The following is an 18,197-nucleotide window of genomic DNA, read 5'->3' as shown; positions in this document are numbered from 1 at the left end:
GGGGTACACATTTTCTCTCCCTCGTTCTTCTTGCGTCGTCATATGAGCATGCTGGAATGTCATGTTAGGGGGAAAACTATCAAGGGTCTGAGTGCTCCAGCACAATATGTCAACGTGGTGAAAATGATTCAGAGCGTAGCAGAGTCATCATTGATAAAGTTATGGTGTAAAAGTAACTTGGCATCATGGGAGCATTTTGCAGCTATTGTTTGGCGGACTGGGCACCAGGATGATGAACAGAGGGAGGAATAGAATTCCAGCATAAGACTGTGTTTTACTCTGCTAGGGATGGCGATCTGCTTGTTTAGCTGTTACACTTCGTTTTAGAGCACGGATATCCACTATTTGTTTGTCTTAGAGTGAAGCATGACTTAGGAATCTGTTGAGAGTTACTGCGAGGCTCTTACCCACCTTCAAGAGCTCTGGGATGAGAGTGGCATTTATGAAGACCAATGAAAGGATGGAGCTGATGTGACAAAACATGTAAAAGGAGTTTTGGATTTGATCATCGCAGAGAAAGAGTGCTTTAATGAGCACAATATCTAGAGCATTGCGAGGCAGCCGGAGATGCTGCATTATTGAACCAAATGATGAAACTGTCTTTCAACTGGAAAAGACGTGTACACTAGGGCGGAAGTCCTTTTTCAGAAGAGCGAGAAGAACCAACAAACTGAGGTCGCAATCCTGCAAGAAATCGATCAAGAACCATGTAATATTTTGTGAACACCTCTTTATTTTCATTAAATTGACTGTCAGGCTGTTCTAACCATATATTACCTAGACTGATTTAGATGGCACTTTGTATCTTTTGCAAAAGAAAAAAAAGCGGTGAAGCGCAGAGTTTGTAAGTACATATAAATCAAATTATTTTGTGCTGGGAAAATTGGATCGATTTCCTGATACTAGTTTTGAATGTGATTTTATATGCAAGGAATCCTGTTGCCTTTCGACCAAAAACATACATTTACCATTAGATGCTATTACAGTAGTTAGAGGAACAGAATTCAAGTGGAGTTGAACTCCTGGCTCCAAATTGCGCTAAAGATTTCGAAACGTTTCTGCATACATTGATTTATCCAGAGCAAAAACATGGCTTGCATTGGAAGCTGAAGTGCATCTAAGAGAGAATGTAAGACCGGGTAATCTGCATCATGTTACAAAAGGAATGAGAAAAGAATTAGTGTCTTTTTGGGCTACGCGCTTCTGAAGCAATGAGCATAATTAAGCCTTTTCACCCTTGTATGATGACATCTACACAGAGGGCCTCTGTAGTCTTCATGAAGGATCAACCACCATTATGAAGTTCACAAACAGTAGTTTGAAGGTGTTAAAAAATGTCAGCACATGTGGAAATGCTACTTCGAATTAGATAGATGCTCTTGAAGCCAAGGTTTTGGATCTTCAGAATTTAACAAGCCCTAGACAATTTGTAACTGGGCCAATGCAGCATGCAAGACTTAGTAAAACACTTGCAAAGCCGAAGAAGGATCTTATGGCTCAAATGGTTGCCTTGGAGCAAGAGCACCTTCAGGCCTAAAGTTTCACATTCAAAATGAGGTAAACTGGCCTAGTGAGAAGACACTATTATGGTATTATGGTCAGTGTTTCTTTGAGAACATGCACAGGGAAAATTCAACAGATTATCAGAAAAGAATTGTGAGCAGTCATGCCAGCAGGGATGGCTCACGTCCAGAGACGTACATTCCAGCCTCTGCTGTCGCAAAGATGGTGAATTGTATAGCATAGTATTGGAATGGTTGCAAGGAAAGTCGGCTAAGAACTAGCAACCCAACAAACACACTGTGTAAATCCTGAGTTCATGCCTTTGGTCCTGTCACTCTCTTCAATCAATGCCCATGGTCTTGAGACTGATCTATCATCTTGTCGTCAAGACCAGATTGATAAGAAGTGGGATAGAGAGCTCTCCAGTGAACAGTAAATGAACATATTATCTTAAAGTAAATTCCAATCCATCATGGAATTTAAATACAGAGGATATTTTAAGTACTTTGCATTTATTTTATAATGTATTTCTTCTGTAACTAGGATCTACATGCATTCCTGTGCTTCTGTAGCTAATTGTCCAGTTTTTGACAGTGTGAATTAAAACATAAAATAGGAAAAAAAAGAGAAAAAGTAGATTAGGATGCCTGGCAGAGGCTGCTGGAAGGTATTTCTTAAGGGTAACAGAATGTATCATTTTGGGCATCCGTTCAATTTGGACTTGCTTGATTGTGGCTTAATGTAAGCCTCTAATGTTCCCGTGCAGCAAGTTTAAACACAGTTTCTGACTAATTAGAAGAATGTATAGCAAGCTGTGAAACCTTTGGATTTCTGTAATGCACTGTTTATTAAGATTTTTTTCATATTATGTAACTCTTGCGCAGAACTCTTGGGCAAGGGATCTGAACTGTCAGCCTGATTACAGGCATTTATTAACTGGAGAGTAAATATTATTAATGGGCATTGCTTTGGTTCCCCAATTTAATCTAAACTGTGCAAATTTAGATTGTGCATAGTGCTTCATAATTAAACAGTGTTTGTTGCTTGGAGAAAATGCTTAGCTAATTATTGTTTAGTGCAATATGATGTACTAGTTAGTATGTTTTAAATCAAAAGGGGGGTTCGGTAGAGCGAATCTTTTGAGAGGTCCTACTCCTGTGCTCCTCCAAGGACTAACATCAGGGTTACCAAGTATAAGCAGTAGTTCCTCTGCCAGACCGACGCACGTGTTTGTGCTGTTTGGCCGGAGTATGTGTCGCTGGGAGATTTGTAATTCAGATTGTAATGCCCTCACACACCTGTTGGGGTGTCGTGCTTCATCATTGGGTGCTCGTCGTCAGGCCGGCGCTGCAATGCCTGACGGGCCTGGTGGCTGCTTTAGCGGAGTTCTTTTGATCTGAGGACGCCGTCATAAATGAATGCAAGTGGGCACTATGAGTGGTGAAAATGAGTATAAAAAAAGTGATTTAAAATAGGCTCGGGTGCCTATTGTAAATCACTTCTTTACACCAATTTTCACCACTCATAGTGCCTACTTGCATCTCGTTAGTATGTTACCTTGGGGGCGTCCTAAGAAAAATGGAAATAGATGGTGGTTGAAGGCTGAAGGTGCAAGTTTTGCTAGCAGCATTTCAATATAAAGATACTGACAGAATAGGCAAGTCCAGGATGACACCAAAGTACAGGCATGAAGACTGAGGACAGAAAGAGAAACAGTATTTATCAAGATGTTAGCCTGGGAGCGGTGTGGTATTGTGATATTCATTGAAAAAAAACTGGTAAACAATCCAGACAGCTATGAAACAACTGTGAAATTGTGTGTGCTAGTGTCACGCGTGATAATGCTGACAAAAACATACTCATTCACCTGCTCCCTGCCCTTTTGCTGGATTCCTGAGTCTGCGAGGGATTTGGCCCCCTACCTGTGCTGCTACTGCTGGGGCTGCGTGGACGCTGTGAGAGCGCTGTGTCAGGCAGTGACTGTGAGCTGCTGACCCCTCCCTACCGCTGCGGGACTGCGAGGCTATTCTGCCAGCTGTAGCCTCTTCCCGCTGCGGCCACGCCCCCTGGACCTCGAGGAGTATAACTTTTCGCAGCACCCGCTGCGCGGGTGCTACTCATTCACCTGCTCCCTGCCCTTTTGCTGGATTCCTGATTCTGCGAGGGATTTGGCCCCCTACCTGTGCTGCTACTGCTGGGGCTGCGTGGACGCTGTGAGAGCGCTGTGTCAGGCAGTGACTGTGAGCTGCTGACCCCTCCCTACCGCTGCGGGACTGCGAGGCTATTCTGCCAGCTGTAGCCTCTTCCCGCTGCGGCCACGCCCCCTGGACCTCGAGGAGTATAACTTTTCGCAGCACCCGCTGCGCGGGTGCTACTCATTCACCTGCTCCCTGCCCTTTTGCTGGATTCCTGATTCTGCGAGGGATTTGGCCCCCTACCTGTGCTGCTACTGCTGGGGCTGCGTGGACGCTGTGAGAGCGCTGTGTCAGGCAGTGACTGTGAGCTGCTGACCCCTCCCTACCGCTGCGGGACTGCGAGGCTATTCTGCCAGCTGTAGCCTCTTCCCGCTGCGGCCACGCCCCCTGGACCTCGAGGAGTATAACTTTTCGCAGCACCCGCTGCGCGGGTGCTACTCATTCACCTGCTCCCTGCCCTTTTGCTGGATTCCTGATTCTGCGAGGGATTTGGCCCCCTACCTGTGCTGCTACTGCTGGGGCTGCGTGGACGCTGTGAGAGCGCTGTGTCAGGCAGTGACTGTGAGCTGCTGACCCCTCCCTACCGCTGCGGGACTGCGAGGCTATTCTGCCAGCTGTAGCCTCTTCCCGCTGCGGCCACGCCCCCTGGACCTCGAGGAGTATAACTTTTCGCAGCACCCGCTGCGCGGGTGCTACTCATTCACCTGCTCCCTGCCCTTTTGCTGGATTCCTGATTCTGCGAGGGATTTGGCCCCCTACCTGTGCTGCTACTGCTGGGGCTGCGTGGACGCTGTGAGAGCGCTGTGTCAGGCAGTGACTGTGAGCTGCTGACCCCTCCCTACCGCTGCGGGACTGCGAGGCTATTCTGCCAGCTGTAGCCTCTTCCCGCTGCGGCCACGCCCCCCCTTGATTGCTGAGGGCTACAAGAACACTCTGGGCTATCCGCGAAGCGGGACGCGCGCGGGACTTAGCACGGGGCTAAGCCCGGGCAAAGGGCGGGCCCTCAGTGGCCGAGGTAGGCCGGGCTGGGCCCCGGTATCTTGACTCCTACAGTCGTTTGCTCAAGTTAGTAGTTTGCGTTATTTTATGGTATGGTATCGCAAACACGCCGATAGAAGTATAGGCACGTAGCAGTTGTACTGTTAGTTTCTCTCCCATTTCATTTTTTGTTTGTTTATATCATTCTAAAACTGTGTTTTTAAAAGTTTGGGAGACTTATTGTAGGCTTTCTTATTAATTTTTAGTATTATGGAGGCTAAGACATTACGATCTGGGAAGGTTGTAATGGAGAATCACGGTACAAGTCACGGTCTGAGTCATTTGAGGAAAAAACAAGCCAACAGTGTTATCCTGAAAGGTCAGATGCAATTAAAACAAATTTGGGAGAAAAGCTTGAACGGATCGCTTGAAGCTTCTGGGAAATCTGATAATGATCCATCACAGCAATTAAATCCCTGTTTTAATAAGGAGGAAGTTAGTGAGGTTGCCCCTATGGTGGAAATGAAAAGGTCTCTAAGTCAGGCTAGTGTGATAGACCTTCCAATAGGTTCTGAACATGTGGCTGCTGTTGATCCCCTGTTAATATCGCAATCTCTGTTACATGATACACTCAAGGGAAATGATATTCTAGAAGAAGATAAGGGCGATGTTTCCATAGCTACTAGTATTGACCTTGAACTCTGCGGGAGATATGTGGATAAGAAATCTCTACCTCTCATGGTAGTCAATAAAACGCCCAGGGGAGAAACACCATCTGGTCTGCTGTTATACAGCAGTACCCCCTCCATTAAATCCACAGATAATTTGTCTCCGCTGAGTAATGAACAATCCCCTCACTTTAATCTATCTGGGATTTGTCCCTTTACATCTTCAAGTTATCCGAAAAATGACAAACCCATCTCTGAGTCACTCATAGCCCTGGAGCAAATTCTCTCTTCCATACTACTGCTAATGGGTAAATTTGCTGTAAATTCTGATTGTATTTTATCCTCAGTTACTGAAATACTGCAGGCACTGTTGGCACAAAATGTGAAAAATGTTGAAATTGAATCTAAGACTAGCGTTCCCCCTCCTAATCCTGCGCCTGTTGTACATCAAGAGGTTGTTTATTCTACTGAAGGGAGGGGAATTGCCCCTCTGGGATTACCTATAGAGGTGGAGATTCATAAGTCCCCTAATCCACGCACCTCATCTGTCCTGCCTTTGAGTATGGAAACATCACTAACTGAGCAGGAAGAGAAAGTGTGTGAAGTAGTTCAAACGGGGGGCCATGATCTTTTTCCCATTTTTGTGCAGGATAAAAAGGAGTCAGAAGTTCTCTTGGGGTCTCCTCGAGTTGTCAAAATGATAACAAGAGGAAAAAAGGGGAAGCCTATACGTAAACACAAAAAGAAAAGACCCAGACAAATTATTTTTCCAAAACATATAATAACTGAAACGCCCGCTCCCATAGGAAGAGGGTATAGCCCACCTCCTGATATTCCGGATAACGTAGATGGGGAAGGTATCTTAAATGATACCAATGATACCCCAGTTGAATTAACTACGAATAGGGTGGTTTCTGGATCAGTAATTGAGGCCCAAGATGAAGTAACTTCGAATAGGGTGGTTCCTGGATCTGTAATTGATGCCCCTGTTCCCCATTCTATAAGAGTGGCTGATAGACATTCTCCAATTGTATCAAGAGTATTTAACCCTACAGCTTCTATTTTTCTGCCTCAAACTAATGTAGCTAGGAATGTAACTCATCAGTCATCAAAAGATAATATTTCATATGTTGATACTTTGTCATTGGATTTTCTGCCATTACTTGACTCTGATTTAAGAATGAATAGATCTTGGCTACTTAGCTGTTTTAAAGAAATTGAAAGCTTAAAGTTGGTCCTAACGAATGATATTGATTTAGTTCTGCCTATAAGAACCTCAAACGGCCAACGAATAAGGGTAAAATTTTACTCAAAAATAATTGCTAATCTAGTCCTTCAACAAGCAGAAGCCTTTCAATGTAGAGGAATTGACGTGTTACCTTTTGTTAATAAAAACTTATGTCTTTCTTTCTCTGAAAGAAATACAAGGTGGTCCTCTGGTCAAGATGATTATCCAGTATGTAATAATGACCTGAAAATTTGGCTCTCTAGAGGCAAACGTATGGTTTCTCAGGTCTTTCCTTTAGCGGGTTGCACGGATAACCCTCTAGCTGAAGACGCTTCGATGTGGAATTGGTTACCGGGAGTTCTCTCAAACACCACCTCGAGAAACCCACGACCATCTACACATCTTTAACCAGTGTTTAAAAATAGTTTCTTGGAATGCTGCTGGCTTGTCTAACTGTCCGGAGAAATTTGATTATCTTCTTTCCCTGAATGCTGATGTGTACTGTATCCAAGAAACATGGTGTGATACTCTCCCTTATGGAGGGAATGATTACTTCATCCTAGAAGCCGCTGCAACTCCATCTAAAAGAGGCCACGCTAAAGGTGGAATTGCTTGTCTGCTATCCAATACATTACAATGGCAATTCTCACATTGCAAGGATAAGAGTAATCTATTCCAATCCATAACCATTTCTAACCTGGATAATACTGTACAACGGTCGTCGTTTATAATATTAAATGCCTACATTCCTCACGAAGACAAGTTTACCCCAGTTCTTAACCGTATGTTCTCCTACATAAAGCAGTTATTAGAGGTGGATGACCCCCCATATTTATTATTGGTGGGGGACTTAAATTGTAAAGTGTCCAATACTTCCCTAGACATGTTTAGAAACAAGGTAAAAGAAGAAGTATTTAATATTCCCCAAGCTATCTTCCCTAATAAAATAAAAACGAACAAAAGGGGTAAGATTCTTCTCGGGGAGCTCAGTGCCGTGGAGGGAATTATTATTAATGGCAGAATGCCTTCTGATTCCCCGGCACATTATACACATGGTTTTACTAGTGGTGAATCTATTTTGGATTATGCAATAACAGACTTTGACACGTTCTCTTGCTTTAAAGACTTGGTAATCTCCCATACTCCTTTGAGTGACCACAAAATTATTAATTTAACTGTTTCATTAAAACCCCCTGAATCTGACCGCTGGTCCCTAAAGAACAAAGGCTTCTCTATTAATCATCATTCTGGGAAATGTTACTGGGGTTCCAGTCACAATAAGGATGTACAAAACATCCTTATCCAATTCTTAACTGAACTCGACTCCAGGCAAGGTAGGGAATTCAGGTTCCTCGAAATGCTTATCCAAAAAGTTACTGAAAAGGCCAGGAGTAGAGGAAAGTTTAAAAAGAAATATTTCTCTCCTAGCCCTCTATTAAAGTTAAATAAAGAGTTTAATAAATTGGTTAGGATACAATATCTCAATAGATCAGGAGAGATTGGGAGACAGTTGGCTTTGTTAAAGAGAAGGAGGGTGAGATTGAGAGCCAAGCTAAAAAGAGACAAAGAAGATATGGTTTGGATCAGTCTAAGAGAAGCATCCAGGAGTAAAAACTCTAGAGCTTTTTGGTCCATAATAAGACAAGGATGTGGTGCTGTAAAAACATCCACTCCTTCTGTTATCTCTGAAGATGTCTGGACCCAATTCGTGCTCACCTTATATGCATCAAATGAGGCAGGGGGTGATGCTCGGGTTCCAGACTGTAATATTGATGCTCAAATGGAATTCCCCACCGAGTCTTCCATAGCTACCGCAATTAAGAGCATGCGCTCTTCCGGGGCCATGGGACCGGACGAAGTGCCCATGTCTATAATTAAGCAAGACGTAACCACTTGGAGCAGGATTCTTCTTCCAGTGTTCAAGGCGTGCTTTAAAAATCGATCAGTTCCTGACTCTTGGCGGGGAAGTATCTTGATTCCAATTTTTAAAAAAGGAGACCGTGATAATCCCTCTAATTATCGCCTAATTGCCTTACTAGATGCGATAGGAAAAATCTTTGCGAAACTTTTATTAATTTTAATAACAGACTGGGCACTCTTAAATAATATTATTCCTAGGGAACAGACAGGCTTTCGAAAAGAGCATGGAACTCTAGATAACCTAACTATGCTACATGTAATCGTAGACAAATATGTGCGGGTTCGTGGTGGGGGCATATATGCAGCATTTATAGATTTCTCCGCAGCGTTCGATAGGGTTGACCGACCGACGCTGTGGAGAAAACTGACGTCATTGGGTATGCCGCGATACTTATTGGACTTAGTTAAGTCCTTACATTGTAATACTTGGTGTAGAGTGTTACAAGGCGGAGAAAGGGGACTCACTCAAGCAATCCCCTCCCGGAATGGTTTAAAACAGGGTTGTATATTGGCTCCCACTCTGTTTTCCCTGTATATGGCCGATTTACCAACTACAGTTGCAGATTGTGAGGGTCTTGCCCCAGTTATTGGAGGGACTGCCATATCTATTCTAATGTATGCAGATGACATACTAGTTTTAGATCTGACCCCAAAAGGGCTTGCTAATCGTCTTCATACATTGAATGATTTCGCGGATAAACACTATATGAAAATTAATAGCTCAAAAAGCAAGATCATGTGCATCTTTGGTAAGAAGAAATGCAGATCTAGGAGCTTTAATTGGTCATTAAGCGGAGAAAAACTTGAGGTAGTTAACTCCTATACATTTCTGGGCAAAACAATATCTTCTAATCTTAGTGAGAAGCCTCACATTGAAAATAATTCGAGAAAAGCAATGGCCCATGGCAGGGGATTATGTTCCTTATATAATGCAACAGGGAAGAGGCACCTCTCTTCTTGCTTGGAGGTATTTCGAGCGAAGATTCCTGCCACCCTCCTGTATGGAATAGAATTGGTGGACTTAAATCAATGGGATTTTATGCAAAAAACGGAGGGAAAGGTATTAAGGAAAATTTCCTCTCTTAATTCAGCCTGCTCCACATCCTCTTGCAGACTGGAATTTGGTCTGCGAAGCTGTTGGGCTCAAGGGCTGGCCGCTCTTGTAAGGTGGGTAGCATGCCTGGCCAGAGGTAAACCAGGAACCCTACGTGAAATCTTAAAAAAGGAGCTTTTAGGTAACTTTAATGAGTTCTCGCAGCTGTTAAAAAACTTCAGAAAAGCTGTTTTATTCTTGGAACTTGATGAAAGTACGTTATTTTCTCTCTCTCCATCAGAGTTAAAGCTAAAGCTAAAAAGTAGGTCCTGGGAACTGTGTTATAAGATGGATATACTTGCCCAACAGAAGTATAAAGAAAGGGAAGCCCTGGTCCTAACCTATACACCTAAACAAGCACAACAATATTTAAGGTGGAATATTCCACATGGTGTCCGGAGGATATGGTTCCTTTTACGCCATAATTTGCTTCCACTTAATACACTCCTTGCAAGATGGTATGGTGTGTCTCCGTTATGCAACCTATGTAATAATGCTGCTCAAGACCTCAACCATGTATTGTTTATTTGCCCGATATTACGCTTATTGCGCAAAAAATGGATAAAACCAATTTGTCTACAGTTGGGAATTTTGAATATAAAAATGTTTTTCAATGCTCTGTATTGCCCCCCTAACGAAATGTTCTGTTTCAGATTATTTAATTATTTTAAAGAATTTTTAGACATATATTAATGTGATTTTGGGAGAGGTTGATGAGTGTATTATGCGTCTATATTCCAGTGCTTATTTTTGAAGCTGTATGTAACCTTTGCTTATTTTGCCATGATAATATGTATGTTATTTTATGTGGCCCTCAATGAGAGCCAAATCATAATCAATAAACTTTGAACTTTGAACTTTGACAAAAACATAGCAGCTATTTCAGATGTCTTCTTCCATTGTAGAGTAAAAGCACCTATTATGAAACAGAAAAACATATTATTTACATCATAAATCAGCTTACTTGTTCTTTACAAAAATATAATTTGTAGATCTTGTAACAGGCAGGTTCATGTCTGCCCCGGTTAATATTGAGCAACAAAGTCCACAGTTTGTAAAAATTGGTAAGTAGACTAATCCAACAACTGCTGACTGGCACTCACAGAATTAGCTGAAACTTTGAATCTCTCCTACAGCATTTGTTTTTAGGCTTAGTAAAACTGCCTCTAATAGATCATGAAAAACAGTAGGCAAAGTATGAGATTCAGAACATTTTGTGTCACAGGTATTAAAGACTGGTACACCAGATTCAACTAGCATTGGCAACGCCATATGACTCGCTCTAGTTCAAGAACGTATTCATATGCCGTTAAAAATCTGAAGTTGACAATTTCCAGATGCATACTGTGCTACGCTATGCTGTTACTAGTGGTATCTGGAGTCGGGGATAAATGCTTGCTGCTCCAGGCTGCAGTACAGTAAGCTGCTACTAGAGTTCCAATAGGCTTCCACCACTGCCCCCTCAAATCCGGGAAACCAGAGAATTGTGAACAGATAAGATGCCCTTTGAAGCCTCCTTTAGTTGAAAGTGGAAAGGAACAATGGTAGAAAATCACAATTGTGCATTTATATTCAGGCAGATCTCAAGCGTGGCTTCTACACATGCTGTGTTATTTGTCAGCTGTATAAAACACAAGAGAGTTCCACAACTCGCTGTTCTGGACTGTAAAAACACCCTCCAAGTAGAGTTTTGCTAAAGCTTGGTACTTTCTTTTTTTTTTTTTTTTTTTTAAAAACCTTTATTGAGAAACAGGTATAAGTACAAGCGCAGGCCTACAACCACAAGGGCCGGCCGCAAAATCAGGAGAGTCAAAAGGGAACAACATCAATGTGTACGGTAGGATGAATACAGGATAGACGTGTAATGAAATCGTTACACAGTAAGCGCCAGGATAAGAAAGGTTTCATTTTATGATATATAGAGGAGGCAGAAGCCATATCTACCCATGTGTCATGCAACATACTCAGAAAAAGAGGGGGGGGGACGAGAGGGATGCAGCCCCCTACGCAATCAAATAACCACAGTAGAGCAAAGCCCAGATACATCCAATGCCCATCAAAGGTTCAAAAATAAAGGACAAATCGTAGCAAACAAGTAAATGGGTCACCGCATGGACCGCCCTCCCGCCCCGAAAAAGGAGAAAGTGCAGACACTTACGAAACGAAGGAGAAAGAACAAAGGGACATAGCCCACCCCCTAGAAAGAAAGCAAAGAAGGGACCATAGAAGAAAACAAACTAAAATAACAAACACCCCCCCCACCCTACATCACTGTAATGGCTATGGCCTATCCCACTAAACAGCGTGCCTGTCGCCCAGAGTCACCCGAAATATAGAAGAAAGAGAAAGGGAATAATAACGAAGGGAAAAAAGAGAAAGGGATAAAAGGAGAGGAAAAAGAGGGAAGAGAAGGAGAGGAGAGAAGAGAGGAGGGGAGCCAGCGATCGAAATACAGAACACCACCCCACCCGCAATAACGGATCACTAGTCGAGGTCAAAAAAGGGATACTGAGAAAAGCCTACATAAAGGATGAAGACAGGAACTGTCCAAATGATGAGGCACGGAGATGCCAATTAACAAAACAAAAGGCCCGCAGGCACCCAGGCACGATCACCCCTGTCCACTTCTATGAAAAGCAGAGCTGCCAGACCCCGCCACGGCCAGGAAACAGCTTGATACAGTGGGTCCATACCAGTCAGGGAAAGCAAGTGGGATCTTCACGGAACACCGTCTCGGCGAACAAAAAGCCGCCAGGAAAACTCGGCAGCAGTCAGAATGCAAAAGTAACCCAAAGATCCACGTAGTCAAGCACAAAGTCCGGGCTGTCCAGCACAAAGCAAAGAAATCAGGATGTAGGAAATACTGCTGCATCGGCACCGGGTCCACTTGATCCCATGGAATCGAACACCCAGCCGGATATCCCAGCACAGCAGCTGGAGAAGTCTCAACAATACCAACTCGGGGAGACGACACCGCGTCACAAAATGGCTGAACAACCATGGCGGCGATCCGCAACTCCAAGTCCCGGCAGTGCAAGGACAGGTCGATCCACAGAGCACCCAGGGCGAACAAGACAGCACTCCGTGTAGGGGCCGCCCGAATCAAACGAGGTCTGGGGAGAGCAAATGCCGCAACGTCCCTGTCTCCAGGAGGAAGACACTCCGAGGGGCCATCCGCCATCTTGTGCATATCGCCCGCCGCCATTGTCGCATCCGCCTCCAAGCCCACCAGGAGTGCCGGAGGCCCCAGGACACACAGCCGATCCGCGGCGGATGGCGCTCGGCGGAGAAAGGAGAGTCACCAGAAGAACGGGCGTGCCCCCCACAACACTCGGGGGAGCCCTGCACCGGATCCCAGGCGGGAAAATCAACAGGAGTGGGCTTCTCACCCGAGGGGTGCCGGACAAGGCGGCTTCTCTTCTTCGGGCCGGCAGGCAATTAGGCATGCGGGGTGGCCCACCATCGGGGGTGGGTCCGCTCCGGCGCTTCCGGCTCGCGGCTCTCAGGCTCCCACCATCGGGTCTCTTCAGCGGTTCCGGGCCGCCGGCACTCCGAACACCTCCGGGCAGACACAGCACTCGAGGCCCCGGCGTCAGGGCCGGGAAGGCCAGCAAGGTTACAAGGGCAGAGCGCAGAAACCACTGCACGCCAGAGCCCCGGAAGAAGACGGTAAGTGAAGGCTCTTCCCAGGTAACCAAATTCGGAACACCCCGATCAGGATTAAAGACAGGATAGGCGGCGGGGAGGAAGGGATCTCGGAGCGAGGCGTTTATGCGACTGTTCCGATCGCCATCTTGGCTCCTCCCCTCAAGCTTGGTACTTTCAGCTCTGCCTCTATGTACTACTACTTATGCATACTTTTTTAGGTATTGGTGACATTAGGTCTTCCGGGCAACTAAAGCATTTGATAGTGAAAGCCTATAAACAACCTATCTTTTGCTGGACATTTGAGTCAAAGTGTTTTATTCAGGTCCTGTCTGTATACGATCAGGTCACAGGTCTCTAATCCACTGGTTCAAAATATGTTACTTGCCCTTTGGAGTATTTTGGGAAAACTCTCATTGGGGGCCTCGTAATCTCATATCCATTTCCTCAATACATGTCACAAGTGAAGTTATGGATTTTAAAAATGACCATGGGTTGTTTTTGTGTTTACATATTTTATATTCCACTTACTCATCCACTAAATCTTGTGTGTGTTAGAGTGATGTTTTCCTTTACTCGGTAAGCAGTGCTAAATCTAGATTTAGGCACAGGTTTTACTTGATGTTTTATTGGCTCCTCTTATGCAGGAAGAACTTGGCTGAGCTGGATGACATTCAAAGATACTTCAATCAGAAGATGACCGTGCCTTTCCCCAGTGTGACTCCTAGCAGTCCACCTAAGAGTAATCTGGCAGCAGTTAGCGAACGCGTGGCTCCTGCAGCCAACTTTGAAGATACTGATGCTCAACAGCTCTTGCATAAGTCCCAAATGTTGGTCTCACAAGTAAACAATATGATAACGGGTAAGGCAAAAGCCTTCACTGGCTGTTTCCTATTTTGTGTGTGTAATTTATTTGTAAATGTGATCACAATTAGCAAACAGAAAGGTGCATATATTGACGTTTCCATTCCTTGTGTTTTGGGTTTGCCAATCAATTGAGATCTCTTACATTTTAGCATGAACCAACCCTTTGTGCTTCAGTCCCTGTGGTCTGCCCATTTCTTTAAAATTAGAACTTTACGAACATCTTCTGAAAGGTACATATGCCAGGGTCAACCAGAAATGTTTTTGGAAAAAATGAAAATTGGTTAGCAGAGGCTTTACTATTTGGAATTTAAAGATAATATTTAAAAGAAATGTTGACTAATCTCACAGCTTCATCAGATCTACAGGTGAAGCCAAAAGACAACACCCCATCTTATATGGTACAGGATTCCAACAACAGCAATTCCATTCTTAGACCACCCATTAATGGACAACGTATGTTAAGCAGAGATGAGGACCCCACAGTTGATCATGATCGACCAGTGGCTGAAATGAAAAATACAAGTACGGATAATCTTTGCTTCTCTTCATTCGAATCTTTGGACCATAGGAGAGGTATGCTTAATGAGTTTCTTGATCAAGCGGATTTTGAAAACGAGGATCAGTTTCCAGAGATACAGATCCATCGCAAGGATGCAGCTGAGACAGTGGAGTCATGCAGTGAAGAAGATTATGATGAAGATGTCATTGAACCAATAACTTTGAATGAAGTAACAGCCTTCACTGACAAAACAAGCCCATGGTCCAGCATGATCTCTGAGGCCGAACCAGAAGCTGAAGCACTGCCTTTAGGTAGGAACGCTGAAGAGCACCCAATAGCGAAAGCACTCTCAGAAGAAGAACGTATGAGTAACCTTTTAGGCAGTGCATCACAGGAAGACCTTCAGAGCCCGCCTGCATCCTCCAGGTCAAACGATTCTCCGCCCATGATAGAGGGAAATGACTTTGGAGGCTCAGGTGGTGCCTTTGATTCCGGGTCAGAACATTCATCACTCCAGCACCACGATTCTGATGATACACTTAAAGGAGCTGGCGCTGATTACACTCAACATTTTAATTCCCATGGAGTAGAAGAGCCCAACGGCAAAAACTTTGAACTTGATTCCTTACCTGTTGAATGTTTCCATGAATCAAATACTAGAGACTCTGATGAATTTCATGAGAACTATATGAAGAGTCTGGGCCAGAGCAGAATTTCCGATGTTCCACCAAAGCTTGGCGATCCAGAGTCAGACAAGGAAAAGAACTACTGTAGACTTGGAAAATCCACGTCTTCCAGCACTGTGGAAAGCTCTTCTGAAGTGGACCATGGACATCTGTCTGAAGACTCTGATAGCCATACTGAGAAATCTTCAGTGGCATTGTATCCTTTTTTTAATAATTCATAATTTCATAAAAAGAACGCATTTTCTATGTAATTTTTGTTTCTTTGATAGAAAGTTGCTTTAAAATATACATATATCCTACTGCGGTACCCTTAGGGAATCTACAGTCAAACCTGGTTTTAAGGAGGTTATGAAAACTTTGAAGGATTTGACAGAGGCACTTCTTAGGCCCCCCTTCCTTCAGACCCAATGGAAATTTTGAAAGACAGGCAAGACTACCGGAACTTGATTGCCCAGCATGAGTAAATCCCAGATTCCCCACAAGCTCCACTCCATTGCATCTGGTTCTCATAGCTTTACTTCTGCTTGAGATGACCTGACATGTTTTATACCTTTGCGGTTCTTGAGATCATTTCCCCACCCAGCTCCTTTCAGTGGGCAGTTGGCTTCAGTTTTTCCTTGCATTTCATCTGCCTGTGCTATTGACAAACGTCTTATAGAAATGTTGTGTCTGCACCTTTTTTTCCAACGTTGAATGAGACTGCTTGTGCTTGCATTGCCTAGTGGGTGGGGGTTGCCTGACTTGAATGCTTCATTTGTTATTCTCTCTTTTACATGTCTGTGTACAACTTGTTGCCTTGGATTTTTTGGCTGCAAGGAAGCCTAGAATGGTTTATATCCTGGAACCCCCTCTCTCTGCTCTTCAAGTTTATTTAGCCCTGACCTCTATGAAAGGACCCTGGTTCCAATGTTTACTTAGTAACTGTTACATTCACGAAACATGAGACTTGTCATAGGATCAGCTATGTTACTAGTATTACCAGAGGATTTTCCTCAGTGCACTTCATGTTGGTCAGCTCACCTCTGTTGCTCCTATGCTTGCTTTTTTTTGCACTCAGGCGCCTGCCCTGTCTAGCCCTACTGGTGCCTTTTGCAGTATAATGGCTTTTTGACCTAATTTACCTGTTTTCCTAGTGCTGAAGTGTTTACTGGCCACAGGTTTAAAGGTGTGAGCCCTAAAGTGCTGCATGCCTGTGTGCCAAAGGGTATGTCCAAAGGCAACGCAGACTGCTCGGTGCTGCTTCAGGAGCGGATGGTGCTGTTAGTTCAGTATAAGCTGGAGACTCACCTCTTTAAAGAATACTACATCATGATGCAGTAGCAGGACACTCCTAGAGACCACCTACCCCCCGCCCCAAATCACATATTTGACTGTATCTTTTCTTTGCCTTTGATCCTTTACAGCTATCCTGTCCCTTTTGGTCCTGTTTGTGCTAAATAAATACCACATAAATGCGTATTCCACCCAGCTCACAGACTTTGAGTACCGTTGAGCAGAAACCAGTAAAAATGTAAAGGCTTGAACCAAGGCCCAGTCATTTGCCACTAGGTCTGGAATACGGTGGTACCAGTTTCCTGTCCTAGTACATTTTAAAATGAGATAATCTAGCTTAGAGCAACGAGGTGCTAGAACCAGCTGGTTTATCTTTGCCCCTAGAGTCCACCTTCAAGGGTCTGCCGGTGGATCACACTATGCCACTTTACCATGATTCATGTAGGCAGGTCCTAGATAAACCGGAGGGGCTCATTGATCTTTGTGACACTTTGGCTGAAACAAGCCACCATATTGGCTTTGAAAAGATGAACTTGACCAGAGATCATTGCGCAATAGCAACTTTTTATAGCGCCTCATAGCACACTTCAGCTGATTTTCATCATATGTAACCTAGCCAGGTGAGACCCCATTTTGGGACCTTCTCTGAATATTCCCTTTTCTGGAATCCCCTGCACTGTTCATCTGAAAATGAGTTCTGGTTTCCACTACTTCAGCCACGGTCGGTAGGGGAGTACCTGCCGGGGCGGTGAATTGGGGAGGGGAGGGGCAGGGTGGGGGGTAGTAATCTATGGATAATGGACGTTTACAGGTAAGTAAACATATAAATAAATCGACCGAATTTCGTTGTGTGCACTGCATCCCGCAATGCAGTGCACGCAACGAAATTCGTTCGATTTATTTATATGTTTACTTACCTGTAAACGTCCATTATCCATAGATTACCACCCCCCACTCTGCCCCTCCCCCTCCCCACGTCACCGCCCCGGCAGGTCCTCCCCTACCGACCGCAGCTGCACTACTTGACTCACTCCTAGGTTTCTCTTCGCAAAGCCCAAACCTGGGAGAGCCCGGAGACAGGAGCATAGGCCAAGGGCATCAACTTATGAGACTATACAAACTTGATCAAGTCCTTTTTATCATCAAATAATATTTGGCTCGCCAGTCTCCGCTACCTCACCAGCTGTTGCCCTTGGCCACTGGCTCTCCTAGAAAATGCGGCAATGGCTGTACTGACCGGAGTGCCCTCAATCAGACCCCTTCAGTTTCTGTCTGAGCCTCACGGGGATCCATATGGGGAAGAGGATGATAACCAAGATAACAAGGCTGACTTTAAGGCCCTGATTGTACAGGGGGCCCAGAATGAATAAAGCACTTTGATTTTGCAAAAGGAGGCCATGCTCCCTACTAGTAAAGATCTGTCTGAGACGTCGCTCCCAACCAGTATTGTGTTATGGAAACTATTTCACAGGTATTTCTGTTTCATAATCATAATGACAGACACCAAACTACTCTGGGTAGCTTTAGCGTTGTCAGGTCTACATGGATTATGTGGCATGGAGAACTATCTTATGCAGAAACATTTGCTAAATTAGGAGGCAAAAAATACAAACTACGTAGTACATTCTATATCGGTATTATTC

General features: G+C 44.2%; 1 protein-coding gene across 2 annotated transcripts in view; it reads left to right on the top strand.

The window, feature by feature from the left end:
* Positions 1-18,197, top strand: part of C2CD3 (C2 domain containing 3 centriole elongation regulator) — a 494,984-nt gene that overhangs the window by 323,970 nt on the left and 152,817 nt on the right. For both annotated transcript variants that reach the window (XM_078658566.1, XM_078658565.1), the window contains 2 exons: positions 13,878-14,092; positions 14,455-15,478. In XM_078658566.1, coding sequence (XP_078514692.1) covers positions 13,878-14,092; positions 14,455-15,478 — 1,239 coding nt within the window. The remainder of the gene's footprint in view (positions 1-13,877; positions 14,093-14,454; positions 15,479-18,197) is intronic.

Source organism: Lissotriton helveticus, chromosome 8 (genome assembly GCF_964261635.1).
Source record: "Lissotriton helveticus chromosome 8, aLisHel1.1, whole genome shotgun sequence".
Classification (NCBI taxonomy): domain Eukaryota; kingdom Metazoa; phylum Chordata; class Amphibia; order Caudata; family Salamandridae; genus Lissotriton; species Lissotriton helveticus.
Note: the sequence above shows the minus strand (reverse complement) of the source record. Positions and strands in the feature narration are given on the sequence as shown.